The sequence below is a fragment of the Zootoca vivipara genome, chromosome 3 (genome assembly GCF_965207765.1).
Source record: "Zootoca vivipara chromosome 3, rZooViv2.hap1.1, whole genome shotgun sequence".
Classification (NCBI taxonomy): Eukaryota; Metazoa; Chordata; class Lepidosauria; order Squamata; family Lacertidae; genus Zootoca; species Zootoca vivipara.
The window spans coordinates 53,392,743-53,418,449 of NC_142586.1; the positions used below are offsets into that span (position 1 = coordinate 53,392,743).

The window sequence follows — 25,707 nt, forward strand, 5'->3', positions numbered from 1 at the left end:
TTCCACCTATTCTGTTATTTCTGAAATATTTTTTAAAAACAATTTCCCCCCAAAGTTGCTATAAAGACAAGCACATTAACTTACTTTTGAAAGGGAAAAAGTAATTGACACAGACTGGGAGACCCATGCCTATAGATATATTGATTTCTTGTTTTTTTTGAAAGCTTATTCTATCTAAACTTCATCAAGGATTTTGGTGCACGCAGACATGTACAGTACACTTATAGAACTGACAATGAATCAGTTTACAATTAGTTTCCTTTTAAATGCAAAAGTGACGTCTTATCATTTTTCAAAACTGTGCTGTTAAAATTAATCCATATTTTATAGGAATCAGATTTAAATGACTGTGGCATAACTTTCACAATTAGAATAGCTTTAAAAAATTCTTATTTCCACTAGCAATACCAGGAGCATTACACAGGACATATTTATTTTTCTTATGGGGTTTCAACTACATTATTATCATGTTCATCTTTTCACGTTGCATTATATTCAACAGTAGCTCAGAGCACATGGCAAATGCAAATTAGTGCTGTGCTGAAACCTTTCCTCCAATTTCTCAAAACCTTTTTTCCTGTGCAAAAGGAGTTCCCATTTTTTTCTGCCTCTTTCTTAGGGCACTTTACAATTTAAGGGCATATGGAGTTGAGCTCACCTCATCATTGTAAGGTGGCTGTGGGTGGTGTGTGTTTTTACTCCTGGTCTGAAGAAGCCACATAGGGAAAATTTATTCTTCAAGCTTTAATCAAAGCATTAGAAGCTGGGAAGATGGCTTCTGAGTGCCTGAGATCAGTGTACTTGCTGATTTCATCTTTAAAAAATAAATCTTTCTGCACTGATTTCTTTAAAAGAACTGATTTCTTCAAGAAGACTGCAATTTTTTAAAAAAATATCAGACACACAGTTGGCACCCTATCCACCTTCATGTGTATAAAGGAAAGCCCAGGATGTCACAGGATTTTCAGGAAATGGGGACACTCAGGAAGGCTGAACAGTGCACACCGTCAGAGAAAAACCAACAACTTCTAAAAAACCAACAACTTCTGGCCACTCTGCAACTAAGGTACTGGTAAGTGAAAACCTGCACACACAAACATGCATCCCAACCATAAGATGATTAATTGCTGGAGAATGGTCAAAAAATAGTGGGGAGAAATTTTCAGCATAGCACCAGTGCAAATTACAGGTGACATGGAGTTCTATTGCATGAGCAAAGGTAAGTTGTTTTCTCATACACTTCATCAGAAGCGGAACATACATTTAAATTCAATTTAACACTGAGTCTCGAAGAAGATAGCTTGGGCCCCACCATTATCTGAAAAGGTCAAGCAAATGTAGGCTAGAGAGTGAGAGAGAATGAATAGAAAAGACTTTGGAAAATAAATGCTATGATTTGGCTGAAGAGTTTCTCAGAGCTAGGTCAAATAAGCTCACTGACTCCACGGTTTCTCCCTATCCTCTAAGGCTCTGGAGTTTTCTGGGCTTTGCCAATAGTCACTAAAAGCCTTGAAAATCTCCCTTTGAGGTATTTGCTTATCCATCTTTGAGAAGCATTTTGCACCCAAAACTTGAACAAAAATGTAAAAAAAAAAAAGTAAAACCATGTCATACAGAGACATTATGAGTCAATAATATTCTATTTTTCAAATATTCTTAAATTGGTGACCCATTTATGAATCAAGCTTAGGGGAATTCACCCATCACTAGAGGATGGTGGAGCTTTTAAGGAGGTTGGGTATCACCATATCTAATTAACTAAGGATGTTTGAGCTTTTGCCTCCATCCTAAAACCTATGTGTGGAAATGGAGGTCAAAGGTGTGAGGGCGAATAACCTAGAGTTGAATTCAGAGAAAGGAGAAGTAATGCCAGTGGAGATTGCATAGACCTTGGAGGGTGTTAGCATGCATGTTCTGGATGAAATGGAAGTATCACCATCAGAACATATTTTGAATCTAGGGTCAGTCTCTACTCCTGGAAAAGCTGGTTGCTCTGATGGCCAGCAGTAAGTTTTGCAGGCCCTTCTTGGAAATGGGTACTTTGTTGCATGCTTTTGCAACCTCCAGGACAGATGAATAAAGTCTGTGTGGTGTTGCCCATAAAGGCAACTCAGAAACTGCTACTGATACAAAATGCCCACATCCTGATGATATTGGGAGGTGTCTGCATATTCAACCAACATTGTAGTGATTGCATTGGTTGTCTGGGCCCAGTTCAAGATGCTGGAATGTATCTTTAAAGAAGGTGTGGTGGCGAACCTGTGGCCTTCCAGATGTTGCTGGACCACAGTTTCCATAATTCCTGACTGTGCTGGTTGTGGCTGGTGGGTGTTGAAGTCTAGCAACATCCGGAGGTCCACATGTCCCCCACCCCTGCTTCAAAGCATTCATGGTCTGGAACTGAAATATTTTAGGGATTACCTATCCTGTTCAACACATGCCTTCACTTTATGAAGTTAGAACATCAGCTTCCAAGAGCAGAGCTTTTATTGAAATTGTCCTGAGCCTATGGAATAACCTGTTGAAGTCAGAGGACATGTAAAGGTTGCAAGAGTTGTCTAGTTCAAGTAATATTGGCAGCTAATCTGGGTTTTTTGATAAACTGCAGAGTCTTTATAAACCTGTAGTTGCCCTTGTTCTTAATTATATTGTTTCTTATTTTAAAATTAGTATTACATTGTTTTTAAAATCTGTCTTATTCTCTGTGCCATGCTGACTTCAGGAAACATGCCATGTAACATAATTCTAGACATGTCTACTCAGACTAAGTCTCATTGTTCAGTTGGAACAATTCCCAGGTAGAGATGGACAGTTTCTCTCTGTCACACCCATCTTAAGTTCCCTTAAATTTCCACAACGGTTTGTGCTCCCCTGCTACAAAAACACACATGTGAAAAGTCCCATGTAAATTCATCAGAATGGAAAACCATCAGCATTTAGGTGCATAATTCTCCTAATTTTATATGCAATTTTGTCTAATGTACAGTTTTTACAAATAATTTCCCATAATATTTTCACTCACATGTGCATTTTTATGTGCATTTTCTTTTAATATATCCATTTTTCTACAAGAGAACTACATTGCATGCACAAGTTTTGAAGAACTGCATTGCAAGTACAAGTTTTGAAGGATAGCTGTGTTTCAGTTTGTGTATTGTTTTGGAAAGTGCAAATTAGGTAGGTTCTCATTAAAATGTGAACTCCCCCTCCCTTACTCCCAGGAAATTATGAAAAGGGGCGGCTGCAAACTTAAATAAATAATTTTATCCCATTTGTAACAGGGTTTGTCCATCACAAACTTTACCAATCATACATATAAAGGCTGGAAGAAAATTAGATTGATGAGAAAACCTAAAGCTTTTCTTCTATCAAAGTAAATCTAAAAATAGAACAGAAAAATGAAGAATAGAAGTCATCCTCCTCCTCACAGCCTACTACCCTAGAATGTGTGTGGTAATTTTGAGATAGTAGCATCTTATCCAGGCATCTTTCCTCGCCTTGCTGTAAAAAGAAGTGAAACTGTCAGTGACAGAAACACACATAATCTGCTGGAATGAAAAAGTTGGTGCAGTAAATAAAAGAGGGAAAATGAACTCCTATTTTTAGATGCTATGAAAGTCACAAACAAAGAGATGGTAAACAACCCCAAAAACATCCTGATCCTCACTAAACAGAAAACTGATACACAGGTAGAAAAGCTTTGTTAGAAACACATCCCTGGAACCAATTTTGAAGGGGTAAGGTAAGGGAAAGGACAACAACTGCCTCTTATACTATACCCACAGGATACTACCAGAAAACTCTGAATATTCCCTGTGTTTCCTAAGAAGCAGCATTTCATGAAATGGATATGCTATGCATTAGTACTGGGGGTGTGTGTGGCTGCCTGTGAGATATGGACAAATGTCATGCAGCTGCTCTAAAACGAACACAAGCCCAGGGAAGGTTATTGCAAAACAAATTTGTTACACTTTAAGGTGCCCCAGGACATTTGACCATAATAGAGAAATGTGAGTAATGAAGGGATTAATAGTTCTTCATCAAAACACAACACTAAGTACACCAAACCAAAAGTGTTAAATCCATGATGGTGCCTAGGGCAGAAAATACAAAATGGGAGCCACTGGTGAACAAAATGACAACTACTGGGAAGTTGCACATGAATTGGAAGCTGCACATGAATTGGGCACCATGGACCAAGCCTTCTTGCCTTCCATTCCACCACACTTAATGACACCCAAAATTCACTGCCTGATGTAAGGCATTTTCACTGTGCCTCATGGTAGGGCCACTTCTCCATGAAATATAATGAGCATTACCTTTTGGGGAAGGCACTGCTTTCTTCTTAGGCTTTTCTTCCTTAGCAGGTTTCTCTTTGGGAGGTTCTAAAAAGGAACAGACACGATACAGCACTTATACAAAAAATAGCAAGTGAAATCCAGTTATTTCAGTGGGTCTACTCTAATTTAATTGGGTACAATTCTATTTACATTTTACATATCACCTATGAAAATCCACATGTGTAGTTGGGTCTACGTTATACACTCTATACAATGGCAAACAGCCAGGAATGCGTTCACATACTTTTAAAAACAAACCAACCAACCAAATCCCACCAATTAGCTGTTCAGGAGGGCATTGGGGGTGTGGATTCAGTGATTGCAATCTAACCTGAAATCTCCCCAAGGAGAGAGATTTCAGAATTTAAACTATGTATATAGGCTCAGCTACAGCTCATCTTTAGACCTCTGTTTGACTGCAGTCATACATTTGAACTTCTTTTCAGCAGAGAGGGATATTTGAAACAACCAGAAATTAAAGCTCAACACAACATAAATATGGATTATCACATATGCCTGTGCCACACAGACACTGATAATGAGAACTGGAAATCCTTTTAAACCCTGGTTTATCCACTGAAGTTATTTCAGACAATAGCTGTTTTGTCAATCGATAATCTCATTCCCTGCAGGGTATGAACTGTAACCCCATCTGACCACTGCAAATACTGAAACACGATTATGCTGGAAGGAAAGTTTAAATTCGATAAGCTAAAATGAAAAATGACCATAAGTGCTCCTGCAAATACCACATGTCCACTTGCCTTAAGCAAGTCATTTCCTTTTCAGGCAAATACAATGTAATTAGTTTTTCTTTAATTATCATCCATCAACCTTGAAAGTAGAGCACGAGTGGATTCTGTGCCTGGGAGAGCACTGTGTTTTCATGACAATTTCATGGAATAGTCATATAACAGGTACACCGTGATTTGTGTGGAATCACGTAACATAACATTGGACAAGTTACCCCACCTGAATCTTAGAACAGGTATCATTTCCCTATCCCATGAATCTTGAAAATACTCATGGGAATAGCTTCATCATCATTTCCATTTTCCAGATGGAGATCTGAAGCTGAGGAATCAGCTCAAATCATTCTCTGCCATAATTCCCATTCATTCCAATGAATGGCACTTGTGCAGGAAGCACTCTTGGTGCATTGGGCCTTTGGTCAATAAGATACAATTCTAGCTATATGTAGATAAAAGTGCTTTTACTTTTCTGAGCCAATGCGAGGTATGCCCATGAAGCCATGCACCTAAAAATGATTGACAGTATGGCCATGCATTGAAAACTTGTAATTTGTTACTCAAATCCCTAAAGAACAAGGCAGTTAACATTTTACATAACACTTATCTATAAACAATTCGGCAATCACTAAATTAATTAGCATTTCCCCCCTCCCCATCTACTGCCACTGTTGAAACCAGGCTGGCTCATTATCTTATTTAATTAAAAACAGTGTTTCATATATATTTTTTAACCTCACCGGCCTTCCCCTAATTTTGAAAGCTTGAAACTAATCAGATAAAGTTTTAGGTTTTGCACATATGAATTTTTAAATCTGAAAACAACTTTGTGCCAGAGGGCAAATGGGTAGACCCTCCCTCCCTCACCTGGTTGTTGGTGAGAAGGAAAAAGGCATGTGTGTGAACTAAAAGCTAGAAACAGGCTTCAGGCAGAAGCCAGAGAGTGGGAGCCATGCCTGGTTTCTGCTGGAATCCAAGGCTATGACTATAGCAGCATTGTGGCTTGATCCCCATATAGAATAGGGAGTAACTTGGGAAGGTCTGCCACCATCAACAGTCATTCATACAGATGAGGTTCACAGCCACAGGAAATCCTGTTGCCAGCTGATAGGAAGAGTGTCCCTGTTCAGCAGCCTTGTAGCACACTCTGGCGCATCGGTAGGCAAACTAAGGCCCGGGGGCCGGATCCGGCCCAATCGCCTTCTCAATCTGGCCTGTGGACAGTCTAGGAATCAGCATGTTTTTACATGAGTAGAATGTGTCCTTTTATTTAAAATGCATCTCTGGGTTATTTGTGGGGCATAGGAATTCGTTCATTCCCCACCCCCCAAAAAATAGTCCGACCAGCCACAAGGTCCGACCAGCCCCCTGCTGAAAAAGTTTGCTGACCCCTGAAGTATACAAGGTTGGAAGGTGTCTCAGGAGGAAAGGAAGTTTGCAAAAAGCTAATGAGGTGGAAATCATAGATCATTCAGTAGATGTCAGTCAGCAATCCAGTTAGATAGGCGGGGTACAAATGATAAAATTATTGTTATTATTTTTATTTTTATTGATTAGAATGTTGGACTAGAATCTGGGAGACTGGGGTTCAAATCCTCATATAGCCAAGAGGCTCACGGGGTGACCTTGGGCCAGTCACTACCTCTCAGTCTAACCTACCTCACAGGATAGTTGTGAGGATAAAATTGGGAAGGGGAAGAAGCATGCATGCCACATTGAGCTCCTTTGAGGAAAGGTAAGATGTAAATGTAAAAATAAATATCGTTCGGTTGACTTTTGTTCATGGAATGGGAAGAGGCACCAACTTACCCTTTTCCCCAGGCAGCAAAATGGCTTGAGTTTTGCCCTGGCTAGACTGTCACACAATGGCATTGTTTCACTCCTCCCCAATCTCCCAACAGTGTGAAATTCCAGGGATTCCAGGCACTTACTCAAGGTCTGGTTTCCTCAGAATGAGGGACAGCAAATACTGTGGTGTCATTAGGATACGGGGTTTTTTACACAGATATACAACCTGAGCCTACGATGGCTTGCAACATTAACACCCCAAGAAGGTCCTGTTTCTGCTATAGTCATAGCCTTGGATTCCAGCAGAAACCAGGCATGGCTCTCACTCTCTCACTCTCTGGCTTCTGCCTGAAGCCTGTTTCTAGCTTTTAGCTCAAACACATGCCTTTTTCCTTCTCACCAACAGCCAGGTGAGGGAGGGAGGGCCTACCCATTTGCCCTCTGGCCCAAAGCCACTTCTGTTGCTTCCCTAATGAGCCATACATAAGGGACTACTACCCCTATGTATGGCCTGGCAATTCCAACAATTGAATCTTTGCTGGATCCAGAAATTAGGTGGGTCTCAGGCCTAACTCCCTGATCCTCCAAACTCACAACAGTATTTATCTTCCCATGGGACAACATGATAGGTTTGCCTACCTTTTTCAAGAGAAAGACCCTTTAGTGGCTGGTGGATCATAACTGCCCCCCCCCCTCTGGCAAAAGTAGAGCTTCCTCTCAAAGTAGGACATCATCTCTCCATATCCCTGGAGGTTTATTATATGAGTCAGAACTCTTGAGTTGCTCTTTATACAGCAGAATTCATGAAAAGCAGCGATTACCTTTGGCTTTCCCCACTTTTTCAGGTCGTTCAGGTTTGCCGCTCCTGTCAGGCTTTTCTTTCTTTTCGGGCTTTTCATGTCTTTCGGGCTTTTCTTTGTGTATCGCTACAAAAGGACAAGCATATTTAGGTACAAGATATAAAAACAGCATCTTGGCCAAATGGCACCATAGCACAATGGGGCTTTCAGACTAAGCTGAGGACAGATAGCATCCCACCCCCACCCCCCTGGAACTGCTGCCTCTTACCTTCCCTTTATTTCAATGAAACTCAGGCATGCTTGCTGGGGGAATCCCATTTAAATGAATGGCTACAGCACAGCAGCAAAGCATAGGGAAATTTGTTCCTATCTCCTATCTATTACTGGTTGACCTGCTGTTTGTTTGTTTGTTTAATATGGGAAAAGCTAATTATCATTGCCATTTTTCACAATGCACTGGCTTCTAGTATCTATTTTCCTGACAAAATTAACTACTGACAGCTCGTTTTAATTTTTAAAGTATATCCACAGCATTTATTTTTTTAAAAAAATTTGCTCAGCTACTAAAACACACACATACAAACCCCATAATATAAAACTGGCAGGTGTGGGTGCTAAGAGTGCCAAGAAAAACTGGCTGAGGGCCAAAACAGATGTAGCGTCATGGTCTTGATGAACACACACACACACACACACACACACACACACACACCACTATTTAAGCACAGGAGGAAATCTCTCCCATGAGTGCCTACATAAACGTCCCTCCCAGGATTATCAGGAGAGTGTGCTGCGCTCAGGTTCTGCATATGGCTCCCTATAGGCATCAGGTTGACTATTGTGAGAAGAGGATGCTAGACTAAATGGGCCTTTGGCTCTTCTTATGTCTCTATGGCCTTCAGGGGAGGCGGTTTTCATCAGGCCCATATTGTGGGTGGAAGATTACTACACTTCCCCATGTTCCATGTTCATGGCCCTGCAACCCACCACCACAGCTGTTGTCTTGAAATAAAAAACGCATTAAATGCATTTGCACATTTAGCATCATGTCTATTTCGGCCCTGAACCGCTTGCATAAGAATGTCATTTGAGCTTTTTCTACTATGCAGTAACAATAACAAATCACCTCTAAAAATGGCGGAAATGTCCTAAACCCTGGTCCAGTGCTTTCAGGGGAAATGGGCATTCATGTATTTCCCAGTCTGGCTACCTTTAGCAAGTAAAGATCTAGTCCAAATGACCAGTCAGGGAAGATTTTATAAGCCTGAAAAGAATCATAGACTTGCAGTATTGGAAAGAACCATGAGGGTCATCTAGTCCAACACCCAGCAATGCAGGAATCTTTTACCCAATGTGGGGCTCAAACCCACAACCCTGAGATCGAGAATCTCATGCTCTACCAACTGAGCTGTCCCCAAGAGTTGTTCCCATTTTCATTTTCAATTGTCTAAGCAGGAAAGCAAAAAGGGGTTGTTGGCCAGCAACTTTTGTGGATTAGAATGGGGATGACCACACTGACATCACTAGGATTTAGGTATCAAGGCCTGCAACTGATAATTGCAAGAGATGGAGCGTTATGTAAAAATCTCTATTTTGCTTATTTATATATCCCTCCCTACTCACTCCTTCAGAATAAGAGGTTTATTTTGCCTGCTTGCCGTAGAGCACTGGAAGCCTAGGGTAGATGCTTGAAAAGCAAATGCAACAGGAGGCGGGGGAGCAGCACAGTAGTAGACATAGTCTCAAATGACTTAAATCAATTTCAGTCAGATCCTGATTCAGGGAAGCAGTTCAAAATGTCAATAAGTGTTTTCATTAATGAATGATCCTGTACACTGCGGCATTATGGTGGTGAAAAATAGCATGCCATTTTCAATGAAAACTATTATCAGTGAGCGGCTTTGCTGGGGTCTAGGACTTTAAGAGAATAGCAAGTTGATACAGAACTGCTTTGTCCAACTATACCACATAAAATAGGCTAGCTCGGGGTGTGTTATCTTCACATCAAAGCAAAAGCAAGAGAGGAGGGCCGACTCCGTCTCTGGCCTTGATTAACAGTATGATTATTGCAAAGCATGCAGGAATGTGAGCGCTTGTTCCAACCAAGCAAATGACGGATGTTTGTGGAGGCAGCTAATTACCCTCCAATTTTATTCTGGTTATTGTTTTTACACCCGCTTCTGAAGCACTTCACTTGACTGGAAATTAAAACCAGATATTGCTTCCTCTCTGCTGAGTCAAATGAAAGTACACAATAGTGTGGCTTTCACAGGAATCTCAGTAGTGCCATTGGCACAGTGAAGAACTGCACTCTCTGGCACATCGGCCAAGAAAGACTAAAACACTTTCTCACTGGCGTGACCTGCAAAACATGATAAACCAGGTCAGGGCATACCAGAGTGGCACACACATGTGGGTGCCCAGAAGGGAGCTCACACCTGCTTTCTCCAGTCTTTTTTTCTCATGTGCCATGCTGAGCTAAGCCAAGGCTAGGCCTAGTGTGTTGTCCAAACCTAGGCTCATGCTTAAGCTTGCTGACCACAAGCCCAGGTTCGGTTGACATGCTGAGCTCTTTCCTTGCTAACCACAAGTTGTAGTCAGGAACGAATCTTGGGTGCAGCATATGGTTAGCAAGGAGAGAGTGTAACCACATGCTTAGGTTCAGATAACATGCTAAGGCAAACTTTGGCTTAGCTCAACACAGGAGTAAGAAATACCAGGAAGGAGCAAAGCAAATGTGAGCCCTTCTCTGAGAGCCTGCACATTCGCAGAAAGTTATAGTTTGGCTTACAGTGGTACCTCGGGTTACAGACGCTTCAGGTTACAGACGCTTCAGGTTACAAACTCTGCTAAACCAGAAAAGGTACCTCGGGTTAAGAACTTTGCTTCAGGATGAGAACAGAAATTGCGCAGTGGCGGCAGAGCAGCAGCGGGAGGCCCCATTAGCTAAAGTGGTACCTCAGGTTAAGAACAGTTTCAGGTTAAGGACGGACCTCCAGAACAAATTAAGTTCTTAACCCAAAGTACCACTGTATTGTGTTGTGTGAACCAGGTCACTGTGTTGGAATTTGGGTCATAGCAATCTTTTATTTATAGCAGCTGTGTTCCTGTGGTTAAGGTCATCACGTTATCATTATTGGTGCCCACAGGGCAAGAGCCTGGTGCAGGCATCCAGGGCCCCACTCGGCAAAATGTACAGGAGGACCACCAAGCACAGCAGGACTGGCTTACCACATTTTGAAGCCACACCCATTGTCATCTGAAGAGGGACCATTTTGCTCACTCACAATAATTTCTCCTGTGCAGAAGTACATGGGCAAGTATGCACTGCAGCTAAGTCCCTCAACTAACCACTTACCTTTAGAGATTTCCCTTTTCCCAGGTTTTTCTACTTTCTCTGGCTTTTCAGGTTTCTTAGCTTTCTCTGGCTTCTCGGGTCTCTCAGGCTTCTCTGGCTTTTCAGGTTTCTCTTTGGGAATTGCTAGAAATAATAACACCAATATATTCATGTATCTGAAATATACATATAAAATATTTTATTACATACATTCATTTATATGAGATATACATACAGGTATATCTTAGAGGGGAACACCAAAGAATGGTGTCTAACTTGAAAACACACACTCATAGGACCTGTGATGTCTAACACATTGAGGAAAAGTGACTTGCAGTACAATCATAAGCATTTTTATTCCAGAAACTAATGCACATGACGACATGTACACCTGCACCCTCCCTCTGCCTTACACATACACAAGCACACACACAGATGGACAGACACACACTCTCATGGGTGTGCAAACAGACACAACGTGCTAACTACAATATTGTAATTTAATGTTGTGAACTGCCCTGAGTTCCACAGATGAAGGGTGGTATACAGATTGAGTTATTTGTTTGTTTGTTTAACAACTCCCTCACTTGCCTTCGCTCTCATTCAGTTCCCCAATCAGCTGTTGAGACAGTGTCTGTGAGGGCCACAGGAAGTAGGTTGCCCTCGTGTGTTTTATAAATCTAACCTATTCTGCATTGGTGGTGGTGGTTGTCATTAGAAATTAGTTTAGCTTCAAGATGGTGAATTAGCAACAATGTTTCTTTAGTAAGTGTATCTTTTCAGGGAAATCTGCATTTTCAAACACTGCTAGCTCATGGCCTGCCACACAGAATTACAGTGGTACCTCGGTTTAAGTACACAATTGGTTCCGGAAGTCTGTACTTAACCTGAAGCGAACTTTCCCATTGAAAGTAATGGAAAGTGGATTAATCCATTCCAGACGGGTCCACAGAGTACTTAAACTGAAGCGTATTTAACCTGAAGCAAACTTTCCCACTGAAAGTAATGGAAAGTGGATTCATCTGTTCCAGACGGGTCCGCGGAGTACTTAAACTGAAAGTACTCAAACCAAGGCGTACTTAAACTGTGGTATGACTGTAACACCCACAGACAGCCACTAGCTTACACTGATATTGCTGCTGTTCCACCCCCACCCCAATTTTGGCATTAAAGACATTTTAAAATCTTCAGAAACTGCTTGGGAAAATGCTTCCTCAGCAAGATTTTCCTGATAAAAATAACTTTCCTTTGAACTTTAGCAATATTCCTTATCACAAGAGAATGACTGGTGAGGGAGGAGTCTGATGAATTTGGGATTTTAGGCAGCCCTTTCTCCCTTCTTGCAAAAGCTTCTGGCAGACAGCAGAGGACAGTTGTTGCATTATTCTCACCCTGCCTTGAGAATAAACTCTCAGATCCTAGATTTAGTTCTTCAGAGAATAGTAACAATGCACCATCAATTTATAATGAGACAATAAGAACGTGCATGGAGCTTCCAGAAATAAAACAATGGAGGGGGCACTGTAATGGCAACAAAGGGAGAAAGAGGTCCTTAAATAAAAAAGGATGCTTCTTTTTTTGAGAAGCTTTCTTCCTTTGCCTGCAGGAGCTTCCAAAACTCACCCCATCACAATCCATCATTTACATCCTCTCCTGTATCTCCAAGCCATCACCTAAGAGCATTTACACCACCACTAACCCAGCATGACACTCTCTCCTCCATGACCCTTTCTGAACCCCTTCTCCTGGTTCCATCCTTCAAGCCTGAATACAACCACCACCATAGCACTCCTTCTCCCACTCCCCACGCTCATTAACAATTGCCTGTTCTGGGCTCTGAAGTGCCACTTTAACATCCTAATTTTTGTTACTTGTGACTTCAGGGACACTGAATCTAGTGGGTGGTAGTGGGTGAAAGGTGAAGAACCACTGACTTTCTTTATTTTGAAAGTCATGCTGAAGCCCCGGTGCGCTTCCATGGCCTTGCCCTGGAGAATATGTCACCAATCCAAGCGATGTCAAAATGTTTAATCATCCCTAGAATTTGAAGTCTCCTATTTTGGCAGCACCTGCCACTCTCAGATAAGCACATAGCCTTTAGCCACGGCTCTTTCTGCGTCCTTATGAGGAAGTGGTGGTCACTGTTGTCCTACAATCCGAGATTAGCATATTGTGCTGTGAGGATGCTGCCAAGGCTCACCAGGCAGGCCTGGCAAACTAATTAGAACAATCCCTTATCCTATATTTGGTGGCAGGAAAAGAGATTTGCTCATCATGCCAATACATTCTGCACTTATCCACACACACACACACACCCTGTTTACCCAGCTAATTGGTTGCACCAAGGAGACCTCGATGCTGTGTAATTCTTTTTGAAACATCTTTGATGGCAAACTGTGTTAATGTTACTGGTCAGTGTAAGTGCAAAACGAATGGTTTTGGAATTGGTCCTCTCCATCATAGTAAATGTTTCCGTTTTGGTTTGCACCATGGTTGATTTTAAGCCAGCCTGATATTTGTTTATTTATTTTTGCCCATAGCAAGTTTTTAGTTCAGCCTCCGAAAGACTGCTCTGCAACACAGCAAAAGGTCACGCTGTGTTCTCACTGCAGCTGCTTCTGTCTTCACGGGAGACTGAAGGAGGCAAGATATTTTGCAGTGCTCTCCAATGCCTTATGAACACAAGTGTCTGCAATGAAGATTAGCACCTATGCATTTTGCCTCATATATCTGGTTCTACAGGAGCTAGAGACTTGCTTTTCAAGCATAAAAATAAAAGCACAGATTCCTGGCCAGCCAATGAAGCTAACAGGCACTTAATGCTGGGTTAGCAAGTCATATGACTGAGCTGAATGGGCTTAGAGTGCAGTCTAATATCCATTAGGGTCAGCTCATCTGGCCAAGTCCCCACTGAGCTAAATGACCTACTGACTGATGGGTAAGGCTTTTCACTCCAAGAGCAGATATTTGTGTGTTTTCAGCTGTTTCTGATGAGTTCTGCACATTCTTATAAACAGAACACACTTGGAATAAAATACATAGAAATCATCACCTTTGGGTGGAGGCTTCTTTTCAATTTTCTCTTGCTTTACAGGCTTGTCTGTCTGGATTTCTGGAAGCAAAACACCAGTTAGTTCCTGGAAAGCAATTTTAAAAGTACATTGGAAAAACAACAGTGCTAGTTAGCTAGTGCACTGAATATTTGAAATTATTACCATTCTTATTTTGTTTCCAAAAAGTATACCCTACTTTTTTCCATCCACAAAGATACTGCTCAAAGAGGTTTGCAAATATAAATGCAACAATGATCCAATCATTAAAATACAAATCATGAAGACAGTGAAAATGGCCACAAAAAGTAAAACACAGAAAAACACAACCACTACATGAAGCAGCAGGATAATTCAACAGCTTGCTTAAGAAGGAATGCTTTCAACTGTTGGCAGAACATAATTAAGGAGGAAGATGTCCCAACAAATTAATAGGGGGACAGACAGAGAACTTGACATACAGAGCACCAGCATAAAAAAAGCCCCTTTGCATGTTGCAACCAATCTTGACTCAGGTTGCACACACAAAGGGTGCAACCGCCTATCATAAAGGATGGGCAGATTCACAGAAGAGGAGGTAGTCCTCCAGGTAGCCTGGTTACTTGAAGCCCAGTTTAGAACTTTATTGCTAATATCCAGCACCTTTAACTGCACTCGGAAATGCACTGGAAACAGAAAAAAGGGAGGAGAACATACCCATAATAATTTAAATAGAAATTATTACCTTTGGGTGGTGGCTTCTTTTCAGTTTTCTCTGGTTTTTCGGACTTATCTATGTGGATTTCTGGAAGCAAAACATCACTTAGTTATTGAAAGAGATACTATTGTCGCAGGAGGGCAGTGGAAAAAATATGTCAAAAACACATCAAAGTTACCTAGCTTAGAAATGAAACATTTGAAATAGAATATATATTGCCTAGACACAACAGTGTTCTTGATAGTGTTGCTGTTTTCAAAATCCATTATTTATTCCATGGGGGCGGGGAGGAACAGTAGTGGCTCACTCTGTAGGGTCGAGCTAACAAGGAACAGGAAGGGGCAAAGCCACTTACTAGGACAGGGAAGGGCAAGGCAGTGGAAAGGTAGAGGATGCACAGATGCTCCTCAGAGCCAATCCAATGCCCTGACTGGCACATCCACACACCACACTGCCAGTAGCGGTGTGTGGTGGGGGTGGACCCCCCCGGGTGTCATCCTGAGGTGAGTGACATTCGGCACACTGCCTGCCCGTGACTCCCAAGCCTATCCTGACTCCTGAGCTGTCAAAATGAAGGGGGAAGACTGCCAGCAAAGCGGCGCAGCTCCCCCTTTCCCCTGATGGCTCAGGGTAGAGTCCTAAGCCGTCGGGGGAAAGGGGGAGCTGCACCGCTTTGCCAGCGGTCTTCCCCCTTTGTTTTGACAGCTCAGGAGTTGGGGGAGAGTCGCACAGGCGGGCAGCTAGCCCCGCTGGGACACACACGGCTAGCCCCTGGGATGTGCGCAGCTAGCCCCACCCCTGGGTGCACAGCATGTGCGCCGCTCCGGGTACTGGTACATGTAGCTCCGCCTCTGCACCCTGCCATCTCACACGCCCACCCAGTAAACAAATATATATATTTTTTGATGAATTTATTGTTTCCTTCCTTCCTTTAAATTTGCAAAATGGTGCAAGGATGAAATTGTGTGTTAGTGCAACTGAGCAAGACCTCTTGCCTCATGAGTCTTTAGCAGTGATTTGCTCTTTGCTCCCCACCAGACATTTTTCAGGTGCAGTTTCTTTTGAGCTCCCTGTTGTTTTTTATATTCAGGGCTATGCATGTAGAACAGACTCCATTGCAAGTGACTGTCAATGAGTTTTATGGGGCCATGTTCACAGGGGGCAACCTGTGCCAGAGAAGAGACAAATTTCTTTGCCACTCCTAAGAGTCCTGATGTTCTTGGGAAAAGGTACTGATTTAAACCCACTACCACATTTGGGTTGCTGATACAACCTGACTGCTACTCAGTGGGGTCAGTTTTATAGCAGAAAAACAGCAACCCTAAAGAATTTGTAACATTTAAGGGGGGGGAGAAATCACATCCCCCCATTCAGCCTCCTTTCAGTGCCTTTTTTTAAACAGCATCTGCTTTATTCTCTATGACAAATAGCTTTAATTTTCTGCTAATCACATCATATCATTTTTTGCTGAGTTGCCAAAGCAGTTGTATTCTCATAGAAGACTTGCATGGCCAGTTGAAAGGATGCAATTTATCTCTATCAGAGAGGCATATTGTTAATAAATCCTAAATATTATGAATTCATGTTTAGAAAACTGACAGAATCCAGCAGCAGCAACGATAATCTCAGTCACCAAGGCAACCATCCTGATTCTCTATAAGATGACAGTACAGTTTATTAAATTATTGTGAGAGAGTATGTTTTTTTAAAGAAGTATTTCATTGCTAAATTTTCATTAGCTACCAAGAAAATCCGGAGGGGGGGGGGTCCACAGCTTTCTTTCTACACTGCTGGTTTCACAGCAGTTTAGTATTTTATTTCCTTGATTGTGGATATCACCTTTTCTGATAATAGAAAGATACACATCACCTGTAGGCAAATAATTATTTTATATTCTCTAAGATGAAAAGTCAATAACCTGTTCAACTACAATTTTAAAATATTGAGGAGATATGTTTCTATAAAAGTTTAGCAGATCAGCATAGCCTTGCACTGCTCCATTTGGAATTCCCAAGCCACGGCACAGATTTTACAGATTATGATATGAAATTGTTTTCCACATATACACTGTGGTATTTATTCAGACTGAGTATTCTCCCTGCATTATTGCCCAGGCTTAAACCACAATAGCAAGAAAATGCTTGTGTGCAAGCTAGATACATAGATATGTTTCATGTATAATCACACAAAAAGTATGGTTCAGCCAAAGTTCAGCACTAATCTCATCCACATGCCACAGTAAGACATAAATTGTGATGGGTCTTACTTCTTTCCATCCTGCTCTCCTGGCTTGCACTTGGGAGAAAAGAAACCATGATCCCTGACTCAGCATTACATCTGAACCAGGATTTGTTTCACTCCCAATAAACAATTATCTATAGCCAATGTTTGGGTTTTATATATATATACTGTATAGCTTTCTGATCATGATTTGTTGGACCCAAACCAAACATTAGCTCAGATTCAGTTGTAATATGAACATAAGGTAGGATCCAAAATTGCATGGGCAAACTTCCACTTGTGCAACAAAACCATACATTCTTCTCCTTCCGCCTGTAGACCCCATGTGCCACCAGATGTTCTCCAGAGTGCCGCCCAATCCCCCAGAACAGCTTTTAAGGGCATGTGGTAGCTGCAGGGGGCAGGTGAACTTCTGTTGCACAATAAGTTTGTTCTGCTCACACATAGGCAGAATTAGATACAATCCATGGTTTGCTTCTCCCCAGCTTGGTGCATTCATGGTAAACCATTAATTATGTTTCACTGTGTTGTGTGAACTGAGCCACAGTAAAGTTCCTCCAAGCAACAGTAGAATTTCAACTACTTAAAAGCACCTGAGATCTATGGATATAGGGCAGCATGCAAAATCAGTCATTCAATCAGTTAATTAATAACTCTCCCACTGAGATCAATGGAACTCAAAAGCACAAACATTGCTTGGAATATTCCAGTTTTTGCGATTCAAAATCCTGGAAGATTAGAGTTTGATTTCAAATGATGAAATATAATCTTATATTGACCAGCTCCTGCACCAATATAACATGAACTCTTTAATTTTAAAGCTCATATTTAAGCATTTGGGGGTGAATTCCGACAGCAATATGTCTGTCTTGATTCCTTTATGTCTAATGCATATACCAATATAGGAAAAGGCAGAAAGAATAAAGCCTATATTATAGAAGTAGTTTGGCAAGCAGTGATCAGAATAATTTTAGCTAAGCATTGTTCCTCTCCTCTGACTGCAAAAGTGTTGGGCTCAGTGAGTGGGAAATAACATCTTTAGCAATCTAATTAGCTAGATCCTTTTGTAGTTTTAACCACAGATTAACAAGGGTTTATCTCTATGCTGGCTTGCTGCTTTGAAGTCCTATTTTCTGTCAATTCAGGATGCTAACTGTCCCATACTGATGTCTGCCAACCATACAAATTAGAAAAGGACATCAGATTTTGCCTTCTGACATCCAAGGCCCCATTCACCTGTCCTGTTGACATTTTGCTGCTGCCTTCTGAACCACCTTTGTTGCCATCACTGTTCTCGTCCCCTCGGTCTTCCAGTTCAGTCTTTTCAACATCTTCAGGGGTGTTTATCAAATGGATAGTGAATGAACACAAGGTGCAACACAACACTCATGTACTAGGCATAGAAAGTCAACTTCTGCTGACTTCTACAGTATATGAAAAAAAGCATTGGCAATCAGCCAATGTACATTCTGGATTCAGAGCAAGCAAACAGCAGGAGATAGAGGGCATGTGAACATGCATGTTGACTGGGCACATGAAAAGCATGGAGCATCTAGAGCAAGGGTAGGCAACCTAAGGCCCGTGGGCCGGATGCGGCCCAATAACCTTCTCAATCCGGCCCGCGGATGGTCCGGGAATGAGCATGTTTTTACATGAGTAGAATTTGTCCTTTTATTTAAAATGCATCTCTGGGTTACTTGTGGGGCATAGGAATTCGTTCATATTTTTCCCCAAAATATAGTCTGGCCCACCACATGGTCTGAGGGATGGTGGACCGGCCCATGGCTGAAAAGGGTTGCTGACCCCTGATCTAGAGGATGAATAAGCATGTGTTTAGAAGATGAAGAAAAATAAAGGATGAGATTGAGAAAGAATGGGTGGTGGCAAAAATCTTTAAGAAACAGAGAAATAGCAAAAAAACTAAGACAAAGTGTGTTTGGGTAGGTGAGCAGGGTTAATTTTGTGGTCCCAGTCACAGCACCACCCTCCCCTAGGTAACGACTAAAGAAAGGTGCAATAAAATAACCCAATCAGATGATGATCTGGATTAAAATGGGCATTAAAATGTAGAAAGAATTTGGCTCAGGCATTGGGTGTATATCCATCCCAGCCTCCTTGGTGGAGGCCTGATACTTTTTCAGGGCCGTGTCAAGGATTATGGTTATCCCAGGATGCTGATCTACTAAGGTGGCTGTCCTAAGGTCACCACTGGAAGCTCTATGACCTCTCTGCCCCACACTTGGCTTCTCGATAGAGACTTCCACAAAGACCCCTCTAACAGGGTACCCTGAATACGCTTCTGGTTCAGGACAGGGGTGGTGCACCACTTCACTCAAAAGCGACTGCACTGTGGAAGACACACACAACCAGCTTTTATGATTGGCCCATTTTGAACTTAAGCTTTTGGCAGGAAGTTGCGCCCTGTGACCCTGCTGGCTGGGGAATTCCCAAGCGGCCAGTCCACCACATGTATTCTGTCTGCCAGGGATTGTAGCTGAGGGTGATGGACTGCAACCATTGCTTACCCAAGAAAGGGGTGAACGGCCATTTTGGTCATTTGAAGACACAGAATTACTTTTTTTGTGTTTATAGTTATATAAAAGAAGCCCGTCAAATCTGATGTACAGTGGGCAGATTTGCATTCATGAAACATTCATCTAAATGCCTTTTATGACTCTAAGCTATCCCCTTAAACCATAACAAATAACAGAGCACCTCAACTTCCTGTAGAAACACACAATGCAATTTCAATACAGGAATTCAAAAAGCAGATAAGTTATTGGTTTTTTGTTTTTTTTTAAAAAAAGGTTAAAGACCCCTGAGGTTGTGGCGCTCATCTCGCTTTATTAGCTGAGGGATCCGGCGTTTGTCCGCTTCCGCAGACAGTTTTTCTGGGTCATGTGGCCAGCATGACTAAGCCGCTTCTGGTGAAACCAGAGCAGTGCATGGAAACGCTGTTTACCTTCCCGCTGCAGCGGTAGCTATTTATCCACTTGCATTTTGACATGCTTTCAAACTGCTAGGTTGGCAGAAGCTGGGACTGAACAATGGGAGCTCACCCTGTCGCGGGGATTCGAACCGCCGACCTTCCAATCGGCAAGCCCAAGGCCACATTAGATATTTGAAAGGTCACCTGACATGCAGCTAATCCAGAGTCCCCACTGCAAGCTACAATCCTCCATAATAATATAATAATAATAATAATAATAATAATAATAATAATAATAATAATAAATTTTTTATTTATACCCCGCCCTCCCCAGTCAAAAACCGGGCTCAGGGCGGCCGACACCAACAGAACCACAATAAAACATAAAAACAATTAATTAAAATACAGATTAAAATACAGTATTAAAATTTAAAGTGCAGCCTCATTTCAAGTAGGCCATAAATCCAAGCCATGAGGGAGAAAAACACAGGGGTCAGGCTGAGTCTAACCCAAAGGCCAGGCGGAACAGCTCTGTCTTGCAGGCCCTGCGGAAAGATGACAAATCCCGCAGGGCCCTGGTCTCCTGGGAAAGAGCGTTCCACCAGGTTGGGGCCAGTACTGAAAAGGCCCTGGCTCTAGTAGAGGCCAATCTAGCCATCTTATGACTCGGGATCTCCAGAATATTATTATTTGTGGACCTTAAGGTCCTCCGCGGGGCATACCAGGAGAGGCGGTCCCGTAGGTACGAGGGTCCCAAGTCGCATAGGGCTTTAAAGGTCAAAACCAGCACCTTAAACCTGATCCTGTACTCCACCGGGAGCCAGTGCAGCTGGTAAAGCACTGGATGAATGTGATCCCGCGGCCGGGACCCTGTAAGGAGCCTCGCCGCGGCATTCTGCACCCGCTGGAGTTTCTGGGTCAGCTTTAAGGGCAACCCTGCGTAGAGCGAGTTACAATAGTCAAGCCTGGAGGTGATCGTCGCATGGATCACTGTGGCCAGATCGGGGCGAGAGAGGTAAGGGACCAACTGCTTGATGCGGCGGAGATGGAAAAATGCCACCTTTGCTGTGGATGCAACCTGCGCCTCCATGGAAAGGGAGGCGTCAAAGGTTATACCCAAACTCTTGACAGAAGGCGCTGGTACCAATTGAGCCCCTGCAAAAGATGGGAGTTGGCCCCCCAACCCCATGTCGCCCCGAACTAGCCAGAGGACCTCTGTCTTCGAAGGATTTAACTTCAGTCGGCTCCCACGTAGCCATCCAGCCACAGCTTCCAAGCACCTGGTGAGTGTGTCCGGGGCCAAGGCAGGGCAGCCGTCCATCAACAGATAGATCTGGGTGTCATCAGCATATTGATGACAACCCAGCCCAAAACTCCGGACAATCTGGGCAAGGGGGCGCATAAAGATATTAAAAAGCATTGGGGAAAGGATTGCGCCTTGCGGGACTCCACACACCAAGGGGTGCCGCGGCGACAACTCCCTCCCTAGCGCCACTCGCTGTCCCCGACCTGACTCAATGTGACTCAATATGATTGATTGCTTCCTTGTGTTCACTATCAGGCCATTTGGCATTCCACAAGATCCCACTGACATGATGGGAAAGCGAGATGAGCTCCGCCTTTGACTGGACTTAACTGTCCAAGGGTCCATTACCTTTACCTTTACATGCAGATGATTAGAGTTTGTGATCAGTATATGCCTTCTTACTGCTGTGCTGGACATAGTGTGCTAAAATCAAGCTGTTTGCTCTGTGTGCCACAGTAAACAAAAATACTATGGCTGGGAATCTTAACTGTTATAAAATATTTCCATTGCAGTCCTGGAACCATTATACATGCATCCTTCCCTCCCCAAATTACTTTACTTGGATCCACTGAGAAGCAAACAACCACTCTCAGGTCTTAGAAAACCCAGCAGCTCTGTGTTTACCAAAGAGATAGTTGAAATAGTCTGATTTTATGATGCATTCAAATACAAGTCTATTTTGTTTTCAGGAAGAGAGCAATACAGATTTATCATGGATTAAGGCTTTACTGCTGAGAATTTTAAGTGATTTCCCCACTGGGGTGTAGCTCTATTGAAGCCCTCAGTGATGAAAATATTAGTGCCAGCAAGTCAAACATATCCCTTCTTCTCCACAGCAGCAGGTGTTTTGATTTGAGAGATAATAGTTTTGATTATTTCTTTGTTGGGCAATAAGGCAAAAATGGGAGAACTGCATGAAAGTACCAGTACTTTTGATCCCCCAAAGGGGAACAAATATCACAACTGGAGAGAGACCTGTTGGAATGTAATGTAAAAGTGCTGTCTAAAATGCATAAAATATTATTGGAATGGGAGACAAAGGATGAGCAAGTAAAATCCTCAATGATACATTGGGCAATAGATATCGGTCATAATACAGACAGGGAAGCATGGCAAGGATTGTGGAATATGGATACAAAATTTACAGCATGTTATGGTCTAAGAGAAAATTATATGAAAATGATATACTGATGGCAGCGGTGGAGCTTCATGCTCTGCCACAGGGGGCGGAGAGCAGATGTGCTGCCCCCAGTGATGTGGCACGCGTTTTGGGGCGGGGCGCACCGTGCGCAGTGATGTTGCACACGTTTTGGGGCAGGGCGCGCTGTGCACAGTGGTGGGGCACACGTTTTGGGGCGGGCGGGCAGCGGCGATGGTGCTCCTGGGATCACGTCACTTGGGGCGCGCCACCCCCACCACCCCTATCTTCCTACACCCCTGACCGATGGTATCCAACACCAAGCAAATTGGCAAAAATGTATAAATCAAATAAGTGTTGGAAATGTAAAGAGAAAGAAGGTTCTTTTTATCATATGTGGTGGTCTTGTAGTAAGGTTAAAGCTTACTGGGAAATGATATATAATGAAATGAAAAGGATGTTTAAAATAATGTTTGTAAAAAACCCAGAAGCTTTTCTTTGAGGAATTATAGGGACAAAACTACCTAAACCATATAGAAACTTATTCATGTATGCTACTATAGTGACAATAACGTTAGTCACCCAGAAAATCCTATGGGCTTGGGATGGTTAAATTCAGAGCTAGCCTAACCATGTGGTGACATAAAACAAATGTTTCAACTGGAGCTAACAATAGTGGGCTATAGTGGCAATTAGTCTCACCAGTAGTAGCAGTCAGTGTGGAAGGGTGGCGGTGTTTTCCTGACCTGTCACTGCCATTGGATACTTACCAACAAGGGGAAGGGGCAAACATCAAGCAGGTCAGCATGGTGCACCAGCAGAAGTACTGGATTGGCTCTGCTGGCACATCTGCACTGCACCAAACTCCCTGCCACCTCATCTCTCCCTGTTACTCTCCCAGTACAGCACAGTGATCCTGGTGGCAGAAGGTCATGTAAGCGCCACCACTCTTCCATGCGGACTGCTACCAAGGCTGCATTCACAGGGCAGTTTATTCCATTTTCATGATGTTTTCCACATTATAGTAGAGTTTCCACACAATGTAAAAGCTTTTTGCTCTTCTGTTTCCTTTCTATTCTCACACCAGCAGCTACCAGAATATCTCTCTTCCCTGTACCTTCCTTAAATTCCCATCTAATAATTCTGCATAACATAATCTCAGCATGTTGCCTTCTTTTTGCCTAGGGTGCAAAAAGAGAACAGGAATTTAAGCTACACCTCCTGTTTTAATTAAGCATACTGTTTTCTTTGACGGAACATGATAATTTCTTTGCTCAGGTGTGGTCCTTTACTCTAGATGTGCTGCTATGGTACGGATGGATCCATGCTGGATTCATTTATGAAGGACATTCATTTTATGGTTTTTTTTTTGATGCCTGAAAGGTGGCCACTGATTTCAGGAAGCCTCTCCATGCACTGTTATGCACTACAAAAACAGTTATGCAATCCTGCAGTCTTCCAAAATAAAAGTGTGTATATTTTAACACAAAGTGCTTTGCAGGAAGATTCACAAAATTGTCTTCCGGTGAGCAGTAGTTAAGAGGCAGCAAGCCCCCACTGCAGTCCACGGTAAAAGCAATTCACATACAAAAAGAAGCACAGTGCCATATGGAGATATAAAGAGAAAATCAGCTAAACTCTGAAAGCACTAAATATGCAAATTGGGATATTCTTTAGAGACGAGTGAATGGAATAACTAATTACCCAAATGGTGCCAACATCAGCCATACTGGCAAACTCTATAAAACCCCACAGGTCTTGTGCTATTCTAGCGCTTGTATTTTAAGTGGCTCTGCAGCTTGAAAGAGGGATTTTGGATTTAGATAAGGACTGGTGTTTTTTGTTGGCTGGTTAAACAATTTCCATAAACATGAACATTACCAAAATGTTACTGCCACCCCTGAATATTATTTAAAGATTGTTGAAGTGAAAGGAGAATAAGAGTTTTCAGTCCTAAGCAGGTGGATAGAAAGGGGACAGCAAAATGTCAACAAAGTGACATTTACAGGTGTGTGACACATAGGCCCTGGGACTGTGCAGAGGCCGTATACTGTTAGTTTTTGTTATGAAAGCATTCGCAGTAGTCTTAATGGCATAGTAATTATATTTAACATCTCCTGCCTTACACACAAAGGCACTTTTTAACAGAGCAAAAGACCGGAGGTGTGACCCTGATCCAGGGATGGGGAACTTGAGAGACATATTTCTTCTTGGGCAACCTCCCAGATGGCAAAAGTGGATGTGGTCAGACACACAGCGCTTTCCATCCTCCATCCAGGCAAGCATTATTATCACAGGACACATTCTAGCCAGGTATTATCACAGGACACATTCTAGCCAGGTAAGATCACTAGAGGAGGACCCAGAGCAGGCCTAACAAGAGGGGTAGCAGAACAGGCCAGATAGAGAGGATTCACATCGCAGACCACATTCATCCTCTAGGTCTGGGATTCTCCCAGGGGCTCTTGCGTGGCCCTAGCCCCTTGTCAGGGGTACGGACAAAAGCATGGCGAGCCCCTGGATTCACCCGTGCAGCAGCAGCAATGGAGGTCCAGGCACAGCCAATCCTAACCCCTCCACCAACCAATTTTTAACCAATGCCTAACCGCAACCTTACAAGTTGTGACGATTTGCTACGCAGTGGGTGAAAACCAAGTGGCACCAGTCAATCAGCCAAATGGAAAAATTCCTACCAGGCCCCTGCCCCCAAAGCAGACGACCCCATGACAGGCATAGCAAGGTCAAACACAAAAGCCTAATTAAAGGGAGGGTGGGCAGGTAATCCGATGCACACAGCGAAAGAGAAGGCCCAATGCTGCGTGCAAAGAATATGGGCTGTCCATCAAAATTGCAACATAGAAATCTCCCCAACAACCCAGAAGAAACCAATCACAGTCATGGCCATCTAGACGATCCTGCCCAGCAATAGAGGGGTGACTTGCCAGACCCCACCGCAACACATGCTCTCCATGAGAGAACCCGCTTTGTGGTCATTAACCAACTCCAGGAATTACATTTGCTACTTGTTTTGGGAAAGAGTTAATTTCCAGACCTTTGCCTAGGCTTTTTGGTTTATGGAAATAAAAAATGTTGGAGATACAAAACACCCACTGGAAAAAGTTATCTGCTCTTGAAGTTCTTTTTTATTAAAATTGCTGGATATGTTGCTCAAGCAGGAAGCTCCATATTCACCTCCAAGCATTTTGATGTGTCACAATATGTGGAAATGTTATTATTATAGCTGTGGGCAGGGGTGGGGTGGGTGTTATACCTTAACATTTGGTGGAACTGACTGCCATTCTTCATGCATTTACATCTTGATGATTTCAAAG

General features: G+C 42.7%; 1 protein-coding gene across 50 annotated transcripts in view; it reads right to left on the minus strand.

Annotated features, from left to right (window-relative positions):
• Positions 1-25,707, minus strand: part of TRDN (triadin) — a 165,881-nt gene that overhangs the window by 103,921 nt on the left and 36,253 nt on the right. For all 50 annotated transcript variants that reach the window (XR_015948960.1, XR_015948959.1, XR_004692212.3 and 47 more), the window contains 5 exons: positions 14,789-14,848; positions 14,067-14,126; positions 11,036-11,158; positions 7,699-7,803; positions 4,320-4,385 (listed from right to left, as the gene is read on the minus strand). Coding sequence is in view for 47 of the 50 variants with exons in the window: in XM_088666093.1 (XP_088522219.1) it covers positions 4,320-4,385; positions 7,699-7,803; positions 11,036-11,158; positions 14,067-14,126; positions 14,789-14,848 (414 nt within the window). In the remaining 3 variants the exon portion in view is untranslated. The remainder of the gene's footprint in view (positions 1-4,319; positions 4,386-7,698; positions 7,804-11,035; positions 11,159-14,066; positions 14,127-14,788; positions 14,849-25,707) is intronic.